This window comes from Micromys minutus (genome assembly GCF_963924665.1).
Source record: "Micromys minutus genome assembly, chromosome: 10".
NCBI lineage: Eukaryota > Metazoa > Chordata > Mammalia > Rodentia > Muridae > Micromys > Micromys minutus.
In genome coordinates, this window is record NC_137979.1 from 63,068,566 (window position 1) to 63,082,334 (window position 13,769).

General features: G+C 48.3%; 1 protein-coding gene across 1 annotated transcript; it reads left to right on the forward strand.

Annotated features, from left to right (window-relative positions):
- The first annotated feature begins 7,185 nt into the window (after nucleotides 1–7,185).
- BIRC5 (baculoviral IAP repeat containing 5) lies at nucleotides 7,186–13,563 on the forward strand. The gene is made up of 4 exons (XM_080924415.1): nucleotides 7,186–7,321; nucleotides 7,686–7,795; nucleotides 10,628–10,745; nucleotides 13,328–13,563. The coding sequence occupies exons 1-4, from the start codon at nucleotides 7,211–7,213 to the stop codon at nucleotides 13,415–13,417; spliced, it is 429 nt and encodes a 142-aa protein (XP_080780541.1). The 5' UTR covers nucleotides 7,186–7,210; the 3' UTR covers nucleotides 13,418–13,563.
- Nucleotides 13,564–13,769: the final 206 nt, after the last annotated feature.

Below are 13,769 nucleotides of genomic sequence, written 5' to 3' on the forward strand. Positions count from 1 at the left end.
AGGGCTGGAGAGATGGCTTAACGGTTCAAGGGCACATTATGCACTTGCAGGCTTGGGTTCTAATTCTGACGTTCACATCTGGCAGTCTCAGACTGTCATATGAAGACACAAAATTCATGGGCTTCTGTCCTGTCTCTATGTATATGTACAAATGTGTGCATGTGTGTCTTTTTGTTGTGTGTGTCTGTATATGTATGTATTATGTATGTATGTGTGCATTTTTGTTTGTTTTTGAGCCCTGGCTCATGTATCCCTGGCTGGCCTGCACCTCACAGGTAGACCAGGATGACCTTGAACTTAGAGATCAACTTGCCTCTGCCTCCTTGGGATTAGAAAAGCACACTACCCCCACGAGTGTCTGTGTGCACACGCAACAATGGATATAAAGGGAGAAGTCTGGAAAGATCCACGCTGAAGGTCTCTGTGTCCCTCTGTGGAGGGTCTGGTGCCAGGAAGACTTGGAGGGGGTTTGCTTTCTCTGGATTCTTTGGATCTTTACATCAGAGTTAAACGAGGACTGAGGACTTCAGGGTTCTCTGAATTAGCAACATTAAGAGTCTCAGAAACCTCATTGGAAGCTGGGAGATGGGAATGTTATAGTTGTGGCCAGAATCCACTCTGGACTTACAAAGGAAGTTACGGCCATAGGACTTCAGTGAATGCTTGTGACAAACTCCTGGGATGTCTCTTACCCGAGTTGCTCCCTAGGCTGTACCTAAAATAGGCGTGAGCAAAAGGAACTGAATACACAAACATATAGGTATACGCCCTGCTATATGTAAATGTATAGAGAAAGGGGCTGGGAGCCCGTCTGGCAGTAATACCAGCACTGAACAGGCAGAGGCAAGTTCAACACAGTGAGTTTTAAGCTACTCGGGTCCCTAGCTAGACTCTCAAAAGCCAAAGACAGTGTCAAGATGGCTCAGCAGGTGAAATCCCTTGCAGATCTAGCCTGACCGTGTCCTTGGATCCCAAGATGGATCTCAAAAACCGTCCTGACCCCTCCACACAGGAGCTATATTATGTGCACGCACTCTCTCACACACACTCACAAACGTGTGTATACATAGATCACACATACACAAACAATAAAAAAAAATCAGTAGGGTTTTTAAAATATATTTATTTAAAAAACAGTACACTGTAGCTGTCTTCAGACACACCAGAAGAGGGCATCTGATCCCATTACAGATGGCTGTGAGCCACCATGTGGTTGCTGGGAATTGAACTCAGGACCTTTGGAAGAGCAGTCAGTGCTCTTAACCGCTGAGCCACCTCTCCAGACCTATTCTTATTATTCTTAACTATATAAATAGGAAGGTATGTTCACATGAATGCAAATGCCCACAAAGGTCCAAGGTCCCCCTAGAGCTGGGGTTACAGGCAGTATGGTTGTTGGGAATTGAACTCAGTTCCTTAGGAAGAGCAGCATCATGTGCTCTTAACTGCTGAGACATCTCTCCAGCCCCCAGAATCAACACTTTTTAAAGATTAAAGATGCTACTTTTAAAACGTAAAACGTTATCCCTCCCTCCACAAAATAGAAGTTATCGGTTGAAGGAAGCCAGTGGCCTGGTGTGGGGCTGAGAACTAAAGGCCTCTTACCTTCCTCCTGTACCTCAGAGGGTGGGAGACACATTGTCCTACAACTCTCCACAGCGGTTGAAGCAGGCAAGGCAACAATTACTTTATCTTTTTCTGTAGATTTCTATGCGATTATAGACAGACTAAAGGGTTTGCCATTACTTGGCCTCCTTGCTCTGGAAATGCTGGAGAGCTGGCCCAGTGACCAGGCCCCTATTGGAGGATGATCTTTTCCTGATCCCCTGTGGCCCTGGCCCAGACTACAGGAGATGGTTCTCTCAAGTATGCAGACACCTTGCTTTGGCCCTTTGTATGTGTGTGGAGATGAAGGGGGAGGGGTTGTTTGTTTGGTTTGGGTTTTTAGAGATAAGGACCTATTAAGTTGCTCTCTGATTCTTGCTGAGAAATCAGGGCCTGCCTCACACCTCTCTAGTTGCTCACAGGTTAACTCCAGGATATGATTTCACCAGGACTCAGGAACCTTCCAGATTTTCCCTGGGAGCTCTGAGTTTCCACATGCCCATCAATAACCTGGCTAGAGCAGGAACAGGCGAGTCAACAGACAGGGCTGTGGGCAAAGGGTTGTGGACAGGTCCCATTACATAAGCAACCTTAGCTGGCAAAGGCTGGGGTGCTCAGAGTTGGTTACTGAATAATCGGGGTGGGGAGGGGATGCAATGAACATGCAGGTCCGTGCAGAAGAAATCAGGGGCTGGAGAGATGGCTCAGTGGTTAAGAGCACTGACTACTCTTCCAGAGGACCTAGGTTCAAATCCCAGCACCCACATGGCAGTTCACAGCTGTTTGTTCTCCAGTTCCAGGGAATCCGACATCCTTAACACAGACCTACTTCACACAGATGCACATGCAGGCAAACGCCAATGCACATATGATTGAAATGAATCATTTAAAAGGGGAGAGAGAGAGAAGAGAACAGTCACTTAACTGTAGAAGAGGTGAGGAGCCACTTTTAGGTAGATACAAATCACAAGTCACTTGGTTGTTTCACACTTTCAGATGGACGAGGACCCAAATGCTTTGGCCTCAAACCGCTGTGACATTGCGTGACACTGCAGTGTTTCTTAGCAAATCAGGACTCTCAGGACATCGAACCATGGCCGCACTGACAGTGCCAAGCCAACCTTGGCCTTTAAACTAACCCCTGCTGTCCCTTTGCCAATCCCAGCTCTGGTAAGCAGAATTCCTCGTAGTTACTCTTTATGATCAAGCTGAGAAATAAATCCAAAGATGGTGGTCTCACTGGTAAAGGTGAACATAAGTTATTAGATAACAGTAACATTGCATATAGCAAATGTTTTTGCTAATATAAATACAAATCCAAGAAATCTACATACTAAATTGTGATGCTGAGAAATGTTTGCCTCTGGCTGGAGAGATGGGTTGTGGATTTGGTCTAAGACTTGAATTATGTTAATTGGGTCCCCCAAATTGCAAGAGAATCCACACTAAGACACAGAGGGTTTGTGTCCTCAGTTGGTTTTGATTGATAAAGTTGCCAGTGACCAATGGCTGGGCAGGGAGACAGATGTGGGACTTAAGGATTCCCAGGGAAGGGACAGAGGAAGGAGGAGAAAACCACCAAGGGCGTGCATGGAAAGGAGTAAAGACCAGACCTGAGGAGTCAGAATAGAGAGACAGCCTACATGTAACAGCCTGGGAAGAGGGCCCCCCACTACACACACCCCAGTCTAGGACAACAAAGATGGAATACAGTAAGCAATAACTCAGGAACTGTAGGTTTATGTTAAGGCAATACATGATTAGACAGTGGAGAGGTCAGAGGGGAAAGTGGCTGGAGGAGCAGAAGAGAGGGACAGACAAGTGGAAGAGATCTCTAGTTTGATGAGGTTGTTGTGATTAGCCACCCTAGCTCAAGGCTCAGTGAGAGACTTTGTCGAAAGGGAATAAGGCAGAGAGTATTAGAGTATGACACACATTGTACTCCTCTGGCCTCCACGTGCATGTTTAGGAGTGTGTGCATTTACATACACGTGCATACCTCTCCTTCCCCCTCCCCTCCCTTGCTCTCTCTCCCACCTGGGCTAGGAGGCTAGCTCTGTTGTCAGAGTGCTGGCCTAGCATGCATGAAGCCCTGTGTTTAATCTCAAGACTGCATACCCAGGTGTGTTATGTGTGTCTATAACCCCAGCATGTGAAAGATGGAGGCAGGAGGATCAGAAGTTTAGTTTTAAATGCGTTCAAGGTTAGCCTGGGCCACACTAGACCCTGACTAGGACTTTTTTCCTTTTTGTTCTGACTCCAGCTGGGCATGGTAATGGCTAGGGAGTATTGGATGGTTTTTGTGCTGCTTGATTGGGTTCTTAAACTTCTACTTCCCTGCCACCCGCTCATGCTAGGAAAGAGAGAAAGGAGGTAAGAGGGGAGAGGGGCATAGACCTCTTTAGGCTACTTCCTGCTGATTAGGGACGTTGGGTTCCTTGGGGCCAGTCCAATCTTCATCATCAGAATGTCCAACTTCTGCTCTCTGCTCATGAACACTTGACAAACTGCAACAGCAGCAACCAGGAGCAGCAGGGGGGCAGCAGCAGTGGGGGGAGCAGCTGCAGTGGGGGGAGCAGCAGCAGCAATGGGGGAACAGCAGTGGGGGGAGCAGCAGCAGCAGTGGGGGGAGCAGCAGCAGCAATGGGGAAAGCAGCAGCAGCAGTGGGGGGAGCAGCAGCAGCAGTGGGGGGAGCAGCAGTGGGGGAAGCAGCAGCAGCAGTGGGGGGAGCAGCAGCATTAGAGTGGAGGGGGGAGAAATAGCAGCAAGTGGAGGTGGGGGAGGAGCAGAGGGAGCAGCAGCCTCCTTCTTCAGAGCACCCCTGCTTCTCTCAGGGCTCAGATAATTATATATACCCTCTAGACTTCCCAGAATTTCAAACTCTCTGCAGTTGGCAAAGTCACACCCCTGCTAGTGCAAAAGGCAAACCATAATCACCTGCTGTGAGGCAACCTTTCATCCCACACCTGAGATTAAAAAAGAAACACATTCACATAACATAACTGGGCTTTTCAAGAAACCAAAATTTCCACTGCAGGGAAGGCTAAGCAGGAAGACAGAATTTGAGGCCAGCCTAGGCTACACAGCAAGCCTCTGTGTCAACCTGCCCTCCTCCAAAAAGGAAAGAAAATGGGGGAAAGCCGGTAGCTGATCTGTGAATTAAACCTGTCTTAGTTAAGTACGGCAGGATTTCATGTAAAAGGGGTCAGTGTTCAGTAAGACGGAGTTTCAGGAGACGGCAACAGCTGTATAACAACAATCCGGTGTGCTCAGTGCCTTCAGCCATTGCTGTTTAAAATATTCCTGACAGAGGTATATAGTTTACCATATAAAACTCCCTCTGGACAGGTGCAGTGGCGTGTAGCGGTAAATAATAAAAATGTAAATGGGCACCAAGCCACAATGCTGCGGCTACTCTCTGTCCCTGGTGGGTCTCTTCAGGGTTGCTGGGCCTCCATGGCTAGCCCATGCAGAGACCGTTTATCTGACAGCTCTCAATCAAAACTCTAGATAAATCTTATCAATCAGATTTATATCAGTAAATTCTCACCCCATCCACACAACAGACTCAGAACCAATTGGTATTGCTATAAACTGCCCACCTACATAAGAAAAAAATGTCCTGTAATAATCCATCCCTTATAAGACATTCATAGCTACCTGTGGCTAGTTAAAGCCACACAGATCTGGGTCATCCTTCTCTTCCTCCATCTTGGTTTTTTTCTCCTCTTCTCCTATCTCCCCTGCCTCTCAAAAACTCACGGTACATACCTGGTTCTATTTCAAACGTTTTATTTATTTATACTTATTTACTTTCATCTCGCTGTCCCCGTCCTGGTCACTCCCACCCACAATCCTTTCTCCTTCCCCTTCTCCTCTGAAAGGATGGGCTCTCCCTGGATATACCCCACCCTGGTACATCAAGTCTCTATGGGACCAGGCCCATCCTCTCCCCCTGACTCCAGACAAGGCAGCCCAGCTGGAAGAACAAATCCTACATACAGGCAAAAGCTTTTGGGACAGCCCCTGCTCCAGTTGTTTGGGACCCACATGAAGACCAAGCTGCACATCTGCTACATATGTGGAGGGAAACCTAGGTCCAGCCCATGTATGCTCTTTGGCTGGTGGTTCAGGCTCTAAGAGCCCCAAGGGTCCAGGCTAGTTGACACTGTTAGTCTAAGAGTCCCCAAGCTCTATCCAGTGTTTGGCTGTGGGTGTCTGCATCCATCTGAGACAGCTGCTGGGTGGGGCCTCTCAGAGGATAAACATCCCCAAGACCTTTAAAAATGAATGAATGAATGAAATGAGGACATGCTCACTCCAAGGTATGGTGGTAGAGGAGGGTTAGATGGTAGAAATGAGGTAAAGTACAGCCATGGGCATCTGGAAGGTTCCTGTCTGAACCAGGCCATGAGAAGAAAGAGATGAGAGAGGGCAAGAGAGGGAAACGGACCAAGAGAGGAGTGGAGAATCTGGGACCAAGTGATAGGAATGGCCAGACTATACAGGGAAGAGAAGCTCACCCCTATACTGGAGAGGTTTAGTGTAGTGGGAGGGTGAGAAGAACTGGAAGGAACCACAGGAACTTGACCCATGTTTCTTTGGGACATGACAAAACCCCTCTTGTTCCAGCTGCCTAGTCATACCTATGTGGTATGATCTGTTCTTCCTCACAATCTGTGAGGTGACCTGGCCCACAGTGGAGGTCCACTGGCAGGGAGCCTACTGAGGTAAACTGAAGAGGAAACCAAACTACTGGACACTCGTTTGCCACGTCAACCAGGGCTGTGCTCCGGGACACAGCCCAGCCTGCTGTCTGCAGTGTAGAGTTCTATAGAAGCCCGACAGGGACACTGTAAACCAGCCCACTGCAAGGCTGCCTCATCTTCATCAGACTCAGCCAACAATATCTCCAGGTAGCAATATCTCGCTTGAGGTGTATGGCTGTTTCCCTTTAGTCTGAGCTAGGCAGATGGTCTCAGAAATATACACCCACCGACTTTCTTTTCAGTTTTGAGACATACACACCCCGTCTCCGTCCTAGGGTGTCTACAGGAAGGATGGTAGCTGCAGGGAAGAGGGTCTCCTGTCTTCCTAAGGGCGTCACTCCAACAGCCTGTGGGTGGGTTCGAGGCATTTCCATTCTGTTATCACCTGTGTGGGACAGTGGTCCCATCTAGCTGGCCAGAGCCTGCAAACCCTGAAGCAGGAAGAACCCGCAGAGTACATGGGAATTGCAGCAGACAGGCTTTACGTAGGCGCCCAAGGCCAGCCCGCTATCCTCGGCCACTCTCTGCCTCCTCTGGGAGGCAGCTGAGGAGCTGCGGGTGATTTAGACAGAAGAAAGAACAGAAGCAGAAGAGACAACTCCCTGCGCCCGCCACTCCCAGAAGGCCATGCGCGGATGCTCATGGGGCGGGACTTTCCCGACATTTTTTTAGAGGGCGTGGCCTGCGGGGGCCCTACTGAGGTCGCCTGTTCCCAGAAGGCTGCGGGCGAGGTCATGGGGGCGGGGCGCTCCCGGCATGCTCTGCGGCGCGCCTCCGCCCGCGGGATTTGAATCGGGCTCGGCGCCGTCTCGGCGGGGCTTGAGGCGGCGTTATCATGGGTGCTCCTTCGCTGCCCCCGACCTGGCAGCTGTACCTCAAGGACCACCGCATCTCCACCTTCAAGAACTGGCCCTTCTTGGAGGACTGTTCCTGCACCCCGGAGCGGGTGAGTCGGCCCCTACTCCACTTCAGCGTCCACATAGACATTTCCGTCCCAGCTTCAAGCGACTCCATCCTGGGCCTGACGGTGCCTTAGTGGTGGGAGCCGGGATCAGAACCCCACTCCCCACCCCCGCTTCTCTGTTAGCCAGGCTACTTTGTTCTGCTCTGTCCTCCACAAGGCCACCCCGCTCTCCCATTCTCTGCCTGAACCACTAAGGCTGTTGTTCTATCCCTACCGTTAGGCCCCATAGACCCCGGCCTCTTCCCACTGTCCACAGAGGCAGCCTCGGCTCTCGGCCCGGAGCGATTTCTAGGATGATAGGATACGGTCAGACTGTTGATCCTTCCTCACGAGCTGTCATTTTCAGATGGCGGAGGCTGGCTTCATCCACTGTCCTACGGAGAATGAGCCTGACTTGGCCCAGTGTTTTTTCTGCTTTAAGGAATTGGAAGGCTGGGAACCGGATGACAACCCTTTGTAAGTCCCGCAAGCTGTTCTCCGTGGGTTTCCTAGTGCCCCCTTCCGTTGGGAGTCTTTGGGGTTGAACGAAGTGGGATAAACCATTTGTATTTAATAGAAATGCATGATTCTTGCTCAAGTGTTCCAGGCTGGTCTTGAGCTCGTTATACAGCTCAGACTGGTCTTGAGCTCAGTTTCTGCCTCGGTTTCCTGAGTGCTGACGACATGCATGGTTTGCCTGAGACTTTTTTGTTGTGTTTATTTTTTGAGACAGGTTTTTTTTTTTCCCTGTGTAGCCTTGGCTGTCCTGAAACTCCTTCTGTAGACCAAGCAGGCCTCAAACTCAGATCCACCTGCCTGTACATACCAAGCGCTGGCATTAAAGGTGTGCACCACCATTGCCTGACCTGCCTGGAGATTTGTTGTTGTTGTTAATATGCACACGTATGTCTATTTCTGCTTAGGAGCTGGAGTTATAGTTAGTTTGAAACCCCTGATGTGGGGTGCTGGGAACTGAAGTTCTCTGGAAAAGCATCAACTCCTAACCACTGTGCCATGTTTCTGTTTTTTGTGTGTTTGGATGTATTATGGTGGTTGGGAGCAGAGTATGGGGGGGGGGACGACAACACAACTGAGGAATGCTGGGAGAACCTGGAGGCCTGGTCTGCTTTTGGTATGTAAAATATGCACCTTGGTCCCTTGTCCTGGGGTTTGAAATCAAACCGGGTTTTAAATGGCCCAGCAGGTGAGGATGCTTGCTGCCAAACCTGCTCACCTGAGTTCAATCCCAGGGACGCACACAATAGGAGAGAATTTACTCCCTGGACTTTCCTTCCCCCAGAGGCTCCTCCCTATAAAATCCAGACATTTTGGTCTTCTTTCTTTTTCTCCTCCCCTTTTTTCTCTTCCCATTGCCACCCCTGGCCTCAGTACTTGGGGCCAGTGAACTCACCTGTGAGCAGCCTTAATAACCTGCATTTGATGTACTTTAATCTGGCTGAATTGGTTCACCAGCGGAGAAATAATTGATCAGTCCCTGATCGTGATTCTTCAAAAACAGTTCTATTGAAATAATATAGTCCACATGATGCAAAAATCACTTTTTAAGGTCTTTGCTTCATCATTAACTTAGATTTTGTTCATATAGATACCTGTTCTTTTACTTGCTCATCACATCTCTAGCCCTTGCCTTTTTAAAAATTTTATTTGTTTATGTATACAGCGTTCTGCCTGCAGGCAAGAAGAGGCCATCAGATCTCATTATAGCCACCGGATGGCTGAACTAAGAACCTCGGCCAGAGCAGTCAGTGTTCTTAACTGCTGAGCCATCTCTCCAGCCCTGTGTTTTCTTTTACCTGTTTGTTTAGGATTAGGCGTCTTGCTGGGCATTGAGGCCCTGTGTCAAAAAAGTGAAAGTCTGGGGCTGGAGAGATGGCTCAGAGGTTAAGAGCATTTGTTGCTTTTGTAGAAGACCTAGGTTTTATTTCTAGCATCCACCTGGTGGCTCACAGCCAACTACAACTCTCAGAGAATCTGGTGCTCCCTTCTGGCTTCTGCGGACACAAGCACACATGGGACACATATGCACAGAACACTCATACATGCAAAGTAAAATTTAAAAAGGAAAAGACTTGGTGTTGCCTTTCTTTGGGGCTTGTATGGCTGTGTTCTCACTGCTGTCCTGGGCTGAGGGCTGTGACATACCATATCCTGGAATAGTCATTTCGCACAGGTGTGGGAGTTAGTAGAGTCCCCTGAACCATCTGTCTAGTTGTGCCCCATTCAGAATCTGTGCTAACGTTATAGAAACATTCCTATAAAATGAAATGATTTCTAGCAGGTCTTTGGGGATTCAAACAATTTTGTGTGTGTGTGTGTGCGCGTGTGCATGTACATATATGCACAAGGTACATATGTGGTGATGTGCAGAGGTTGAGGGACAGTTTATAGACATTAGATCTCTGTCCTACTATATGGATCCTAGGATGGAACTCAAGCTGTCAGGCGTAGTGGATTTTATTTAAAATTTTTTATGTGGGTATGTCTTAGGGTTGTCTGTCTGTTTTGTTGGTTTTTTTGAGACAGGGTTTTTCTGTGTAGCCCTGACATCCTGGAACTATGTAAACCAGAGTGGCTTGAACTTGACCTCCTGAGTGTTGAGATTAAAGGCTGTCACCACCACTGCCTGGTCTTCAGGTTTCTGCTGTGAAGAGACACCATGGCCACAGCATTATAAAGGAGAGCATTTAACTGGGGCTGGCTTAGAGTTCAGGGCTTAGCCCACCATCATGGTGGGAAGTATGGCCGTGTGCAGGCAGACACGGTGCTGGAGAGGGAGCTGAGAGTGCTACACTGGGCCTGGCTTGAGCATCTGAACCACAGTGACACTCTTCATCCAGCAAGGCCACAACTCTTAATGGTGCCACTACCTATTAGCCTGTGGGGCCATTTTCATTAAAACCACCACAGGGTTAGGTGGTGTCTCTGGTGGAGCATGCCTTTAGTCCCAACACGGAGGGGGCAGAGGCAGGTGGATCTCTGAGTTGGAGACTAGCCTGATCTACAAAGCAAAATTCCAGACAGCCAGGGCTACACAGAGAAACTGTTTTGAAAAACAAAACAAAAATCATGTAGCCTTCCCATTGATCATAGAGAATCCAGAAAATATTCTAACCATAAGGATGGGAAAGATAACAGAGAAGAGAGGCTGTGTGGGATGTTCTGGGACATGTTTGGGGCTCATACATTGCCCTTGAAGCAGATCAGGGTGCACCAAGAGACAGCCGTGGAGATGGGCATAGGTTGTGAGTGGCCGTGGCGCTTTTGACTTGTAGGTCTTGATTTTTCTAGAGAGGAGCATAGAAAGCACTCACCTGGCTGTGCCTTCCTCACTGTCAAGAAGCAGATGGAAGAACTAACCGTCAGTGAATTTTTGAAACTGGACAAACAGAGAGCCAAGAACAAAATTGTATGTATAATTGAAAATAAGGACCGAGCAAATTCTGTCCCCAGAAGCCCTGGGGGGTCTGCCTCAGCACAGGGGAGCTTGTGGGTAAAGAGGAGACAAACAGGACTGACCTGCAGTGTGGCTTGGAGCTGTGTGCACAGCAGCAGACCTATCCTGTCAGGAAGGGAGCTTCAAAGGGTCACCTTCCCAATGGAGTGGCAAGCATTGTCAGAAGCCCTTGTCACAGGCTGACCCCCCAGTGGTGGCAGCAGTATGGGTACAGGTTTGGGAACATGGAATAGAAAGTATTGGCTGAAGGGGACACTGAAGCAGACAGGTAAGCTGAGCTTTACCTCCTGTCACATGTAGTTAATTGGGAAGCAGTTGTCACAGGTGAGTCCACAGTGAGGTGACTCCCATGCAGTCAGGCATGAAGAGTCAGGGTGGCCAGAGTCCAGAGCTCATAGTCAACCTGAGTCCATTTTGACTGGAAGCACCCCATGTTTTGCATGAGTTATTCACTGCAATTGTTTATCTGAAGTTCAAATTTAAGCAGGCAGCCTGCATTCCCATCTGTTACCCTCAAGCTGTGTTAAGGGGAGGTTTGGGGAGGAGTTTACTGCCAAACTCCTTATGCTGGAAGGATGACCCCCAGCTGACCCTGGCCGAGGCTGCGGCCTGCTGTCTTGGTTACCACAGTTTTACTTCACTATAAGGTGCGTTCCTCAGAGGGCATTGTGAAGTCACTGACTCACACTCCACATCGAGGATGGTTTGCTGTCAGGAGGGAGAACTGAAGGCAGTGTTGGGTCAGAACATGCTCAGACACTCTGGGGAGTCAAGTGAAGTCAGTCTTGCTGCTCAAAGTCCCTATTACATAGTATTGCTGATTTTTTTTTTTTAAACAGTTGGGGGTTCAATAAACATATTTAATACAAGCTAGGACACAGTCAAAAGAACCATCTCTCCAGACTCAAACCCCTCTCCCAAAATTTCTTTTTAAGATAGAGTTTCATCATATAGTCTTGGCTGCCATAGAACTCATGAACTCACTATGTAGATCAGCATACAGAGATCCACCCACCTCTGCTTCCTAAGTGTTAGGATTAAAGGCATGTACTCCCATGCCTGGCCCAAATGTGGTTTTAAATATTTATTTATACTTTATTTTATGTATATGGGTGTTTTGCTTGCCTGTCAAAAGAGGGCATTGCATCGTCTGGAACTGGAACTGTCTGGTTGCAAACCACCATATGGGTGCTGGGAATTGAACCCAGGTCCTCTGGAAGACCAGCCAGTGCTCTTAACTGCTGTGCCCCGCAAGACCCCTGAATGTTCTTTGCTGTTGTTTGTTTTCTGAGTTAGGGTTTCTTTGTGTAGCCTTGGCTGTCCTGGAACTCACTCTGTAGTCCAGCCTGGCCTCAAATTCAAGAGACTCACCTACCTTTGCCTCCTGAGTGCTGGGATTAAAGGTGTGCCCCACCTCTGCCAGGCTTCCCTCCCTGTTTAAGGTTGTAGCTCACTGGGTCTGTGGAGGTACCATAAGGAACACAGCCATTTTTCAGTCTTTTTTTTTTTTTTCTTGTCAATTTATTTTTAAATTAAGTTTCCCTAATCTGTGAAAGTAACTTTATTCTTCTGTAATAGTTGTCATCTCCCAGGCTTAACAGCCCCCACCTGCTAACCTAGGCCTGGTTCTGGAAACTTCTAACTTCTGTACAATCTTATCTAGGCCTAGAACGTTTTCAGCCTCTGAGACACTGCCAAATAAACTCATTCTTTCTGGCTCTAGCTGGCTGGTCAGCTCAGCTGTTCTGACTCAAACTTTTCTCCAAGCTGACTGATTCAAGCTGGCTTCTCTCCCTCAGCCTCTCCTGAGTTGTTCTGCTTGGCCTCATAGAACCTTTGGCAGTCTGTTCTACTCTTCTCGTTCTCTGGCTTGTTCTGTCTTCAACCTATCTCTGTAAAACTCTCCCGGTACAACTGCCTCCTCTCTTTTCTCTGCACTGCTCCTTAAAGCTTCCTCTCCCTTCTCATGAGAGTGGGCAGATCCTCTTCTGTCAAATCTCTCTCTGATTCGTCACTTTGTCTGCCATTCAATTAAACACCACTCTTGAACATGGGTGCTTCCTTCTACAAACTAACTTTGCCGTCTTTGTTTGGGATTCAGGGCATGTCTTTGTTCCAGGGAGATTAAAGGTGTGTGCTGAGGGCTGAACTACACCACCACTAGACACAGGTGTTTCCAGTAAACAGCTCAGTAAAAAACTTGAGGTTCACAGTGTGATCAAATATCTATAATACTAATCCTGGCTTGGAGCCACAGAGTACAGTCCTGGGGTGCAATTCCAAATCATTTGGTTGGGAGGATTAAAAATTAAAAGCTATCCTGGACCACATGAATCCTGTTTTATATATATATATATATATCAGGGAAGACAAGTTGGGGTTGTAGCTCAGTAAGTATTTGTTATGCAACACTTTTCTTTTAATAATTTGTTATTTTGTCTCGATGGCAATGAAACTAGTGTCTCAGCCTTGCTAGGCAAGCCCCTCCCTCTGGGCCCGCACTCCAGCCCCATTGTGTGTGTTCTTCATTCCAGGCCAAGGAAACCAGCAACAAGCAGAAAGAATTTGAGGAGACTGCGAAGAATGTCCGTCAGTCCATTGAGCAGCTGGCTGCCTTGCGCTGAGCCTTTGCTGGAACAACTTGGACCTGAGTGACCGCCACAGCTAAGCCACTCATCCCAGCTTCCCCAGCCTGGGCCTCCTCAGCAGTATCTTAGAGAAGGAGACAGTGGTGTTTTGAAACTGGATATCAAATCTTTTTGGTTTTGCTTTAAAGTGGCTCAGCCTATGTGGCTACCTCTCCTTGGTTTTGTGGCTTTGCTCTATTGTGACCTGGGCTTGAGCAGTGAGGACGAGTGGGTGAGGTGACAGTGTTCTCTGACAGGACCTATGGGAGTCGGAGTGCCTGTGCAAGGTCTTTCCCATCTTGACGTTTCCTTACCTGGCAGCTGTCGCAGTCCATGTGTAGATGTGGTT